Source organism: Aethalodelphis obliquidens, unplaced genomic scaffold (genome assembly GCF_003676395.1).
Source record: "Aethalodelphis obliquidens isolate GAN/ISIS:26980383/991018 unplaced genomic scaffold, ASM367639v1 scaffold4, whole genome shotgun sequence".
In the NCBI taxonomy this organism is placed as follows: domain Eukaryota; kingdom Metazoa; phylum Chordata; class Mammalia; order Artiodactyla; family Delphinidae; genus Aethalodelphis; species Aethalodelphis obliquidens.
In genome coordinates, this window is record NW_020837948.1 from 74,153,895 (window position 1) to 74,167,676 (window position 13,782).

The 13,782-nt window shown below is 44.0% G+C and overlaps 1 protein-coding gene across 1 annotated transcript in view; it reads left to right on the forward strand.

The window, feature by feature from the left end:
- Positions 1–13,782, forward strand: part of ANKRD55 (ankyrin repeat domain 55) — a 101,332-nt gene that overhangs the window by 63,908 nt on the left and 23,642 nt on the right. Inside the window, exon 7 of the mRNA XM_027101091.1 lies at positions 4,963–5,091. Coding sequence (XP_026956892.1) covers positions 4,963–5,091 — 129 coding nt within the window. The remainder of the gene's footprint in view (positions 1–4,962; positions 5,092–13,782) is intronic.

Sequence of the window (13,782 nt, forward strand, 5' to 3'; positions counted from 1 at the left end):
GTACTGTAGATTCTAGGGCAGGGGTCCTTGTCCATTTTCATGACATGGACACATCTGGTATGTTGGGGAAGCCTATGGATCCCTTCTCGGAAAAATGTTTGAAATTACATAAAATAAAATATATAGAATTTAAAAAAATTATACTGAATAACAGATATCAAACTATTTTAAAGAACAAATTTGCAATATTAATATGCAAGGCTTTTTTGCTAATGCACTACTAATCTTTGTGATCTGTAATTGTAAGTTTTTTCCCAAATAAATTTGAAGAAAATGGCTTTCATTACAGCACTGCTAACCATCTAGGTTTTTTTAGAATCTTTTAAAGTACATCATTTATTCCAATCTTTTGTACACAGAAGACCCTCTATAACTTTTGTGAGAGGTAATCACAACATTAATAATGTGTGGATATTAAAATGTCAAACAGAGCCAAACTGGACTTCTGTGAAATTCTAGATCTTTCAGATGATCTAGAATTGTTTTGCTGATCTTTCAAACACCTGCTAAAATTCTGCCCCCAGTGCACCAAGGCGAGGGGTGAACCAAGCACCCAGCCACATCACATATTCTCTCTCTGTGTCTTTTGGCGTCTGCAAGAGCTGGTCTAAAAGTGCAGTTCTGAAACATGAAAACTGCTAAGCACTTCATCAGATTTCTGCTTCATAAAACATAAAAGTTACAGTGGTTTTGGAAAAAAAGAAAAAAGGTCTGAGAAGCTAATAGGACTTGAAAGCCCTTAACTGAAATGTTGGTAGCACAGGCTCAAGGCACAGAATTACTCATCTGTACAAGAGTGTGTTCCAAAACAGCCCCGCTATGCACCCAGCAGTCACCACACACAGTCCTGTCAGCTATCTCGAGGTGGAGCCTAAGTCAACCAAAACTTAACATTTCCCTCCAGAACATTCTAGAGAGCTGTGTTCTTAAATGAATGTAAGTTACTCTTCACTGTTTGAGCCAATACTCCTTCTTTTTCAAGAAAGTGGAATTCTACTATTACAAGAGTCATCTGGGTGTTTGTTGTAATATATCTTCAGGTAGCTCCTAGATTTTCAGCCCTTAGATTCTTTGAAGGCCCAGTTGAGTCCTCAGTGACTCAATGAGGAGCCTCACAGTTTGGACGCAGGTGGCTGGCTTGCGTTCGACAGACTCTAGTATCTTACACTCCCCGTTAATTCAAGGAATCCTGGATAACCTGCAATTCACTAATTAATTCTTCCTATGAACACTTCTTGAACGCCTAATGTGTACTTGGGCATATCACAGTGAATGAGCCACAGCCTCTGCCTTTAAGTGCATCACAGCTAATCTTAGTCCCTATCACAGCTCAGTGCAAATGCCAATTGCCAAGCCTGAAGTCTGACCCTTAAATGGCCACCAGAGTCCTAACATAACACAACTAAGATGTGTTAGCTGTGTTAATAGAAGCTGAAGGAAGGAGGAGGCAGTTGTAGGAAAAAGTTCCTAAACAAAGTGTGTTGTGCAATACAAAGGGCTGTACTTGAGCTGATTCTAAAAGTTTTGGTTTTCATATTACTAAGAGGATGTATTTGTGTTTCTCATTAGCCCAATTGAAAAAAATAGCAACAGGAAGTTTCCCTTGACTTGAGTGAATGTTTGAAACCTGTTTATATTGTAATATAAATATACAAATTTATATTATATAACATTATTATTTAGAGAAGTAATGGAGTGTTTCACGTCTTGATTTGGGGCCACTCAGAGGATCAACAGTTATTATAACACTGATCCCAAATTCTAGGGTAGGGGAGGAGTGGGGGGAGAATATGTATATTTCAATACCTTACAAAAATAAATATTTGCCAGCTGCACTTTTAGAAGAAAACTAGAGGTGATGCCAAACGAAACAAATAATAGTAAAGGGTGGCAACCCTTATGCTACTGAGAATCACCATTCTAGACAGTGAGAAGACCCTGAATCTAGCTAAAATCACAAAGAAAAAAATTGTCCAGCAGCTGAGCTCATTTCCAAAATTGAAAGTCTACTAGCTTGATGTGTGGAACGAGCATTTTCCTCCAGAGTTGGAGAGACCTGGATTTGAATCCCACCTTTTGCCTTGTACCCAGTCAGTGGCCTTAGGGAAATTATTGGGCTGGCCAAAAAGTTCATTTGGGTTTGTCCATAGCCCAAACGAACTTTTTGGCCAACCCACTATTTAACCTGTGTTTCAGTTTCCTCACCTGTAAAATGGGTCTAAAAATACCTATCTCTTAGGATTGTTGTAAAGATTCAGTGAAGTGAATAAAGTTCTTGGCACCAAGTAGGTATATGAAAAATGGTAGTGCCCCTCCCCACCATTTACCATAGCATGCAGGAGGTGGGGAGGGTTGTTTTGTTTTGTTTGTTTTGTTTTTTCTAGCAGTGGGTTGGGGAGGGGTGGTTGTTGTTTTAAGAGAATAACTCTTAAAGCCTAGAAGCTATATTTAGGAGACAAGGATTAACAGTGCATAATGACAGTTTAATTCACAATTTCACACTGAATTCTCATATTGCTAAATCTATATCTCTGCATTTAGTGATTGCCATCTACCTCATTTGGAGCGCTCATCAAGAATTCTAACAGGTTTCAATTGAACAGTTGGTAACAATGATCGTATCAGACAAGTTCATTTTCTATAAAGAAGTCATGTTCTGTCTTTCTTCTGTGAATGATTTTAGAAAGCAAAGCCAAATTTTACAAAAGCAAAAAATTCAATCAAGAACAGTAAGAAGTCACTCAGTCATTTAATAAGCCTTTGCTTAGCATCCACAATGTGCCTGGCACTGTTCAAGGCTCTAGGGATTCAGACAGGCAGACAAGGGCCCTGCCTTCTTGGAGCTTAACACCCCAGTGACTTCAAAATTGTCTCCAATGTCTTTAACCCTGGATACAGGTGGCACTTCATAAGGAAGCCAATGATTCTGAAGCACATGGGACTCAGCACTGGGAATAATCCTTGCACAGTAAAAAGAATCTGATTCCTTGGAGTCCAGATATCTAATTCCAGTGGGTCAAATTAAAAAATGAAGAGGACCCATTGAAATGCTTTGAGCTATTCTGAACCCAAAGTAACATTCAACTGTTGGAATAAGAACAAGACATTCCACTGTTTTTAGACCAGCATTCTTTTCCATATGAAACCAATTTCTTGAAATATCCTTAAGAGTATCTGGAGGCTCAGTGTTATGTGACACTTGAAACTTGAAAGCAGACCATAATGTAATGGTTTAGAATATGGAACTGGTCAAGGGGGGTTAACATTCTAATCTCACAGCCCCACAAACATCACACCCTAGATTCAGCTCGATCATAGACTTGTAAACTTCCCTAGGGCTTAGCTTCCTCTTCCACAAAATGGGAAGGACAGTGGCACCTGTCAGAGTTGGCCAACTGCTATAGCAAACAATTCAAAATCTCAGTGGCCTGACATAATAAAAGCTTAATATTCCTGCTTGCTTCATAGCCCAGTGCTGGTTGATGAGGTGACCCTGTCCTACCTCATCAGTCAGGGTCCTGAGTTGATTAATCACATGATTCCAGCACATTCTTGAGCCTTGTCCTCCTCCACATTCCGTTGTCAGGTGAGGAGAAGAAAATATGTCAAAGACAACATAGGTTTTGTTTTCTAGACAGACCTTGGAGGGGTAGGGGCTTCCATCCTTCCATCCTTTCTGTCCACACTGCAATGTTCAGGACTCAGTCTCGTGGCTACATGTATCTGCTGGGAGGCTGGGGAGTGTAGACTGACTATGCGCCCTGGAGGGAGAGGAAGTAGAGTTTGGTGAGCACATAGTGGACTTCACCACAATGCTAAATCCAAAAAGCTGTTTGGAGGATTAAGTGAGATGATATACATAAGAACTCATAAAGATCTCTAGATCAATACATATTAATTCTGGAATAATATTAGTTCTGCACTCCTAGCTAGGCTGAGGCCCATCTTCTCCACTCAGCTCATCTTGGATGAGCAGAGGAGGGCAAGGCGGTGACATTATCTTTATGTTACCTGCAGAGACAGCTCCAAAAAGAGAAAGCTACCTACGTCCTCTGCTCCCTTTACCAGGCATCTTAATCTAGAACCATTTTAGATACATTTCATATTATTGAGAGCCATCGTCAAGGAGAAGAGGCCATCTTTTCATAGTACACTCCCAAATAATACTGGTTCTTTTTGGCAAATGTTTCCCAGAAAAGCTTATCTTATTATTAAATGATGCCTATAGTGTGTGACCTTAAGCTCTGAAAGAAGGTGGGATTCACCAGATTGACTCATCCAGATCTGTTCTCCAAGCTGCCACAGAGTGATTTCTTCTAAACAATGTAAATCAGATCATGTCAACATCTACTTAAAATCCCCCACTGTCTTTCTATTGAGTTTAGAATAAAATCCAAAGGCCTTATGCAGGGTATTCCCCATCCCACGCTCCCAGGATCAGCCCTGCCTCTCTCTAACCTCATCACATCTTTCTACTCCTCTCCCTATTCATTCATTCTTTCATTCATTCATTCAACAGCTGTTTATTTAGCCTTGGTTCAGTCCCTGGGGATACCGTAGTAAAATAGACAGGCTCACGGGCCCAGCCACTCCGCGGCATGTGGGATCTTCCCGGACTGGGGCACGAACTCTCAACCACTTTATAGCATTCAACAATCTGGAAAATCCTTTTGATTGTTTGCATGCATTTATTTATTATCTATCTTCCTCTACCACAGTGTAATTCCCATGAGGACAGGATCTTATTTCTCTTATTCACTGTAGTGTCCTTAACATCCGTTTGCCTGGCACCAAGTAGAAGCCAAATAAGTATCTGTTGAATGAATGGCTCAAGGAACGAATGAACTGACAGGTGGCAACCAGCACATCTGGTGACGCCCTCAGGCCTGAGGAGAAAGTGTGCTCCGTTTTCCTTCGTGATATCCTGTGCTCATCTGTGACCCTCTGATTGTGGTTTTGTAGGGGATGACACCACTCCACTGGGCAACTTTCCACAACCGGCCTCAACACACCCAAATGCTGCTGAAGAAGGGGGCAGACCCCACCCTTGTGGATAAAGACTTTAAAACAGCTCTCCACTGGGCTGTGCAGGTGAGGAGTTAGCCAGTGGGCTTGTCTCAAGTATAAATGGTGTAAAGCAATGTTAACAATTCTGAGTATGTCAGACCTGAAAGATGGAATTTTCAAAGGTACAGTCCCAGCATTGATATGGACTTTATATGTACAACAGAGCAAGTAAGATACGTGCTGCCCTCTTCCCTTCATTCATATCCAGAGCAGCAACAGCAAACCTGTCACTTTGGAGGATTTGGGTGCATCAGTTGCTGAGAAGAAATCCTGCCAAGGTAAAGAGGGGGAGGAGTTACAGAATATCACCCACCTCGGCTGTTACACACACACACACACACACACACACACACACACACACACACACCCCTCTCTCACTCTCTCTTTCTCCATCTCAATGATTGCTGCTGGCTCACAGTGTACCAGGATAACCCTTCAAAGAATTATTAGGAAAGTCCCTTCAAAGTCTTTGGACCATGACTGTCTTCTTCCTTCCAAATCCTCTGAAGCAGAGTAATTCCAGGTGACCCTGAACAGTGGTACTCTGACCAATGAAAATTGTGGCTCATAATCCTACCTCACTATCCCAAAAGGGAGTCTGTATCAGTACACATGGCCAGAGAAAGCAGAAATCTACAGTCCAAGGCGGGGAAAACTGGGACTTCCCGGTGGTCCAGTGGTTAAGACTCCACCTTCCAATGCAGGGGGTACAGGTTTGATCCCTGATCTGGGGTTCCACATGCTGTGCGGTGCAGTGCAGCCAAAAATTTTAAAAAAACACAAAACCCAAAGAGGGGAAAACTGAGACTAAGGTGAAAGAATGACCATAGCTAACATTTATTGAAGTGTCTTCTAAGGAAATCATTCAAAGGGAATGATTAACTAAGAGTTATCTGTTCTGTCCTTGAGAGGAGAGCGATACTATGCATCCTTTCAACAAACTTGCTAGCCCATTCTGTCTTTTCATGCCTAACCTAGACATCCCCACTGTTTATTTCTATCAGCCCAATAAGGGCACCCTTGCGGAACTGCCGCCAGGATCCCTGTGATTCTGCACGCCCTGATGGTGGTTTCACTCAGGTGTTTTCACATGCCACACACAGCAGAGAAGGGCACCTGGCACTTTCAGGGTTGGCATGTGTGCCTGAGATAAGGGCAAAACAGAAGTGATTTGGAAACTACTCTGTTTTTGTTCCTACAAATTTGGCTTCAGTTACCCTGTAGCAAGGCCAGCCCTGCAAAGCTGTGAAGTGAACAAAGCATGTTTTTGTCATCCTCACCTGCCCTTAGCACCCTCCTCCATACTTTCAGTATCTAATCAGCTGCCCTCGTGCCAGTCCCTGCCCAGAGCCCAGTCCTCTGGCTGGTCAGGGGTCACCATTGGAGCAGTGGCCCCAGGGCAGCCTGGCTGGGCAGCCAAGATGTATCCCACATGTGTTGGCTCTCAGCTAAGGTGAGAGCGGTATCAGAATCAAGCATTTTCTGTATATTCACTCCCATCACCCCTGTTCTCTGATTTCACAGATCTGGGATGGGGCTCATGCATGTGCATTTTGAAAATCTCCCCCGGGTAATTCTGACTGATATGCCTCCTCTGCTCCACCTTCCTCTACCACAGCCCAGTTTAGAGCTGCTGCTTGGGAGATGGCTTTGCAATCGAATCATCAGCAGTGCTTGTAAAACAACAGCTTCCCAGACCCCACTCCAGACCCCTTCTGGGTTGGGCTCTTCATGGGTGGGAACCCTTGTTTTGATCCTCCAAGAGGCAATTTGGCAAAATCCAAAGAAAAATGTGCCCAACTCAGAAGATCTGAGTTTGCATTAACAGACCTGGCTTTGTTCTGCAAAGAGTCACCTAAACCTGCTTGGCTTAACTGTAGGTGTACCTTTGGGGCATGAATGAGACCATGCGCATGACAGTGATGTGTAATATTCTTTGTAACTGGAAGAGATTATCATTTTTATGATGGCTCCCAATTTCCTCCATGAAAGCTTAGTTATCATACCCACATCTACATACTGCGTTCTTTCTCTTTACTAAATGTTATAGCTTTTAACCTGCTACATTGATTTCAGTCCTGTCTGCACATTAGAATCATCTGAAGAGCTTTTAGGCAATACTGATACCCAAGCCCCACACCCTTAGTTTTTCAGTCAGTTTGTCTGGGGTGGAGCCTGGGTGTCAGTAATTTTTAAAGTTTTCCCTTCCTCCAGGAGATTGTAATGTCCACCTGGGGTTGAAAACCACTGTGATAAATGAATTCGTATTAATGGGTTCTAAAACCTTAGCTACTCCTACCTAAGATATTTACATTTTGACCATGATTTTATATAATAAGCTTAATGCCTCACACATTTATGGACTCAATAACTTAATAAATATTTCATGAGAAAAAAAAATTTCATGAGCACCTATTCTGCATCTGACATTGTGGGGGGAAAGATTTAGAAGACAGGTTCCTTCTAGGACCCCTACAATTTTATGTAATATTGCATGTGCTTATGTGTGAGGATGTTAGCATACAATTTTCTGAGGAAGGTGTTCACAGTTTCTTCAACTCTTCAATGAGGATCTGTAACTACCCCCCACCCTCGCCAGAAGGTTAAGAATCACACTCTGGAGGAACTGTACACCGTCTCCCTCCCTGTGGTTAGCAGTAAAATTCAGAAGTGGTGTGTTCTGCCCTTAACTATGCGAAGAAGACTGAGGGTAATTCCAAATGTCAGCTGCAACCGGGATTATACTTGCCACCGTTAGCCTTCTTCTTCATTTATAACTCAGGGCCAGCACTGTGTTCCTCATAAAGTTTTTCCACATAAATGAGTCTATTTCCCATTGTCATTAATTCCTTTCACTGAACTTCCTGCTTTTCTCTTCAACTATATGAGACTATATTTAAAGTTATAGCACTTTGAACTAATAAAGCTTCTGTATTTGACCCAGGCAACCAAAGCAGTAAAGATTTGAAACATTGGGCCCAAAAAGTAAACTAAGTTTCACTTCTGCCCCCATTTCTTGGGTCCCTTGGTAGCTGGTGGTGCCCTCCTGTGGGCCCATTGCCCTTGTTCACCTCCCCCATCTGCCCAGGAGACCAGATTGCATGGCTCTCTCTGGGCTAACGCTGAGCAGAACTCTGTCCCTATCTGCATCCAGTCTCCCTTGATGGAATCTCAGCCTTTCGGGGCATGTTCTTGCCTATCTGTGATGACACTAGCTTATCAGGACTCGACACAGGTATCTCTCGGACTCATCTTCCTCTCACTCCTCAACACTGCAAAAATTTAGTCATTAATCTTTTTCTCATTCTCCTTTCCTCAGAAAGCCCATCGGTTCCTAAGGCTTCGACTATCATTCTACTCAGAATTTCCTCAGATCAAAATCCAGCTCTGACCTCTCTCTTGGACGTTAAACTCACATTTCCAGCTCTACCAGGCATCTTCCCATAATTTCCCATGGACACGTCAAACTCAGCACGTTCAAACTGAATCCACGATCTCTCCTTCCCGTCACATTCCCATCCACCCTGGTAGCCCAAGCCAAAGGCCATCATGTGGCCCATGGACACTGCTTCCTTATCATCCTTCATGTGTAATTGGTTATCAAGACCTCTGGATTCCACCTCCTCAGGCCTCACATCTCTGTGTACTCCTTTCTATCCCCACTGTATAGATCAGGGCCCCAGCAGGAAACAACCCACTCAGATGGGATTATTTGAGCATAGATTCATAAAGAGGCTATTTACACACAACAGCAGGTTGCCATTAGGGCATCTGGGAGGGCATGGGAGGGAATGGTTACTAAGACACAGCAAAGGCTGTAGCTGTAGGAAAGGGCCTAGGACTGAAACTGTAGACTTTGATGGAACGGTCAAACTGTGGCCTAGCAGGGAGGGAACCGGAGGATAAATGCCCCAATCGCTCTTTCCTCCTACATCCATCTCCCGTCAGTACCACTCACTGGCCAATCCCAACCAGAAGCCAAAGGGCAAAGGGCCCATTTGATGCAGTTCATACATGCTAAAGGATGAAAAGCAGGATGAAAAAAGATGGAGAGTTAACCGGGAAGAACAAATGGAGACAATTTAGTACACCTACCATCAGTGCCTTAGATCAAGCTTCCCCTGTCTCCCACCTGAACAGTTTCAGTATCTGTATTCCTACTTTCAGCCCTTTCCTTCTCCAATCTATTCTCACATTGCACCAAGTGCTCTTTCTACAAATCACAAAGGAATGTACTAACGTAACTGTTACTACAACAAAACAATTATGGTCACTGCTGGTTCTTGGCTCAAAAACCTTCACCAAGTGCCATTTTCTGGTAAAGAACAAACTCCTTGACTTGCACTTACTGCCATGAACAAGCTCTCTGCAACCCACCCCACTCCCTGCCCTTTCCTCTTCAAGCCATATAGGCTCTACTCCAACCATACTAGAATATTAGTAATCTCCTCAGTACATCGTAAAGATTCATCCTGTCTTCCCCTTGGTCATGCGCTTCCCTTTTGGTGAAATACTTCTTTCTTCTTGCACTCCCTGCATCATCCCTTCTAACTGCAGAATTTATACTTGTTCTTCCTTATTTCTCAAGGCCCAACTAAGTTCACCCTCTTTGTTGAGCTCCCTTTCAGAATTTTTCCCTCCGTCTAGCACTTCCTTACTTCTATTACTGGTGTTAACAATCAGTGGGATGCCTACGTCTCCTCTTCTAGACTATGTGCTTAAGGGCAGTGTGCCTTACTCATCCAGATGTCTTTCAAGATCCAGAACAGATCTTTGTGAACACCAAAAAGGTGTTCACTGAATTCAGTTCAATAAGCTTATCCATCCCAAGCCAGTGGGAATAGTGGCTTATTGGATTCTTTTTGTGAAATACCATTTTCAGCTTAATCAAAACTTCTAGGAATGCAATACCTTAGTTTTTTTTTTTTTTTTTGGCTGCATTGGGTCTTTGTTGCTGCGTGTGGGCTTTCTCTAGTTGTGGCAAGTGGGGGATACTCTTCGTTGCGGTGCACAGGCTTCTCGTTGTGGTGACTTCTCTTGCTGCAGAGCACGGGATCTAGGCACATGGGCTTCAGTAGTTGTGGTGCACAGTCTCGGGAGTTGTGGCTCGTGGGCTCTAGAGCACAGGCTCAGTAGTTGTGGCGCATGGGCTTAGTTGTTCTGCCGCGTATGGAATCTTCCCAGACCAGGGATCGAACCTGTGTCCCCTGCATTGGCAGCTGCCTTAACCAGTGCACCACCAGGGAAGTCCACGTGCCTTAGTCCATGTGGCTTAGTATCAAGGAGTTTTTTCTAATGATAGGAATTCTAGGATAGATATGATGGCAGGTCAGTGAGAAGGGCAAGTGTCTACTGCCCCTCAAATCTCACCTCTAGCTCCTTCCTGCTAAACCTAGAAAATGTGTTTATCTGGAATCTTCCTCAGCAGTACTCTTCTTTCAGTGCATTTTTCAAGGGAGGTTAGAAAGAAAAGAACTGCAGTAATATAAAACTATTTCATGTTTGTTCATTCAGTATGTGGTTATGTGGTTAAGGAAATTATACACATACACATACCCTTGGAGCTCTTGAATATAACCATCAACCCCAGTGCCTGAGACTGATTTGGTCCAGCATGGAATCCTCCTCCTTCCCATGGTGGCCAAGATCTGTGGTCAACTGTTTGAACTGTATCAAAATCCTGTAAGTATACTTCAAATATATTCAGAGTGCCAAAGGATAATTACAAATGTCATAGACCAGTGGATCCGGTTCATAGATGGAAGAGCCTTAGAACTGGAAAGGACCACACAAGTCATTTAGTCCAACCCCTCAGTTCACAGGTGGTGAAACTAGTGCACAGGGAGGTTATCATTACCCAAACACACCCCACGCCCACAGAAAGCCCAGAGTAAACAAAGAGAAAGTCAAATTTATGAAATCAACCCCATTACCCTGGGAGCAAAGACTGAGCTGTCTTGAAGGGTAGCCTAAGTTAAAGTGGCCTGCATGTGTCAGCTCCCCAGTGCTTGGTTGCAGAGAAGAAGGGGATGAGGTAGACAGAGAAGAGACAGGAACTCACCTAGGAGTAGACATAAGTGAGGAAAGAAGCGAAAAGAGAGTGAAAGGCGGGAGATAGTGAGAAAAAGAAAGGGAAGCTAAGAAAAGGATGAGTAAAATTCTATTTCGTTTGGCTTTGCCCATAGTTGGTAAGGCTTGTTTTTATTTATTTATTTATGCATTGTTCAGCAAATATTTATTATGAGTTACTCTTTGCTAGACTCCATTTCAGCAGAAAGATTCCCAGTCATAGGTGTGGCAAGGGCAATGCAGAGATGTCCTAGAGACTGTCACCTTCCCAGACAGCTAGAAGCAGAAGCTAGACGCTGTCTACACACTAACACAGCAGGGAAGGAGGTTTCATGGGGGGCTTTTCCATATTAATCATTAGAGCACCTGTGAAATGAAGTAGTTCAGCAGCTGAGGGTCACCATGCCTCACTGCCCCACCCCCCCATTTCTAACTTCCACTAGCTCTCCAGGAAAGTCAGCCCCAGGCTTTGGGATACAGTAGCCTCTGGAGTCAGGCCAAGCAGAAAGCCTGGGTCCAAAGGGGCTAACCATGAAGATGGTCCTGACTCCAAGCCAGGATATTGGGCCCCTTCGTCCTCTAGTTAGCCCCAAACCCTCAACTCTCAAGTGTTCACGCTATACAAACTAGTAAAACTTCCCCTCCAGCTCCATTCCAGTCTAACACATCTGGCTCCAGCTGAACTTACGGGCCAGTGTTCTCATAGCACAAAACCACCCAGCCCTTTAAAAGGGCCATGTGACCTAAAACCCTTACGTCTGCTTTGTACAGTCACTGTCATGTGACAAACAGACCCCTACCTCCAAGAGAAGGATGGAGATTGGAGTTCCCTCCCTGAAGAACCCACCATAGAATTAATGCCGCCAACACGTTAACAAATAAACAACTAGTCCTGAATCTTGCGTTAAGACTCCTTGGGAGATCACCTAGAATAAAAAGAGTCTACAATCGGGACTTCCCTGGTGGCGCAGTGGTTAAGAATCCGCCTACCAATGCAGAGGACACAGGTTCGAGCCCTGGTCCGGGAAGATCCCACCTGCCTCAGAGCAACTAAGCCCGTGCGCCACAACTACTGCGCCTGAGCTCTACAGCCTGCAAGCCACAACTACTGAGCCCGCGTGCCACAAGTACTGAAGCCTGCATGCCTAGAGCCCGTGCTCCACCGCAGTGAGAAGCCCGCTCACCGCAAGAAAGAGTAGACCCCGCTCGCTGCAACTAGAGAAAGCCCGTGCACAGCAACGAAGACCCAACGCAGCCAAAAATAAATAAATAAATGAATAAGAGTCTGTGATCAAGATACTGGAATCTTGTTTTTTCTCAGTCTCCTGTAGCAAAATTCCTGTACGTTAATTCAACTTCCTTCTTGGCAAGGCTTCTTGTGAATTCCCCTCCCTCATGAGGTATAAGAGAAAATGACTAGGACTCGGTAGTTCCCAGCAGTTTTCAGAGTACATGAAGGCACTTTATGGATTACCCATGGACAAAAAGAACAAAAATGCAGCAAAAATAAGTAAATCCACAATCTCATTTGGCCACCCAATGTAGATTTCTAGAGCTCCATAATATCTATACAATATGCTTCCCCTGTTGAATGATATTCCCACCAAACAGAAACCCACTCTCCATTCTTCCTAAGGGCCCTTCTGGGCAGCATCCCATTTCTTCTCTCCTGGTGCTTCCTGGTGTCTGTGACCAAGGCTTCCCAGGCCTGGAGACTCCCTTTGACTGACACTCAGCCCATTTTGCCAAGAAGGGAATGCTGTTACCAGGAGACCACTGAGCCAGGGACTCAGCTCACAAACTAATACTCTCCAGGGCTCTCTCAAATTCTTGTGAGGGCGCACCGTGGCAACCCTCCTAGGAAAGGTTTTGAAAGCACCTAATGTTGGAAGAAGGTCTCAGTTGGCAAGGCGCACTTCATTGCTACTGATGTTGCTGATCCCAACAGCAGTTTTCGCTTAAATTCCTCCCATATGAACATGCAGGATCAAATAAATAGACCGTACTTTTAACTGGAGACGAAATGGTGTAGTGGTGAAATACAAGGGCTCTGCAGACAGTCAGTCCTGGCTTTGCCACCTCTTGGCTGTGACAGTGGGCAACTTAATCCCTCTGTGCCTCCAATTTCTCCTCTACGATATGGGGATGATAAGAGTACCTACCTCATGAAGTTGTTGTCAGGATTAAATGAGTTAGAACGTGGAAATGCAGTGCTGGGCACAGAATGTTCACTCGGTAAACATTGTTATCACCATTACTCCTGGGAGGATATTCTTATAAAGAAAAAAAAAAAAAAAGGCAATGACAATGTTGTAAGTAAGGGCCAGGTTTAGAGACAAAGGAATTGTCTGGAAGATTCAGGACAAAAGGCATTTTGGAGGAAAAGTGTAAGGGGGTGGAATTTCTCTTATCCAGAAAAGCCATGTAAGACTCCAGCTCGCAAGGGAAATGCTGTCTGGGACTGTCTGGTCAGGAACTCAGAAGAGGCCCACTGAGATGTGCTGGGCCGCAGCCTCTATCTCAGCTGGCTGCTTCCAGAATGGCTCCTCTGTGGGTCAGGCAAGGAGAGGGGAAGACAGTGTGTAAGAAGTAAGTTTTGTTTTTTCCATCTGTGCTTGACACTCCATCCCACACAGAAGGAGAACC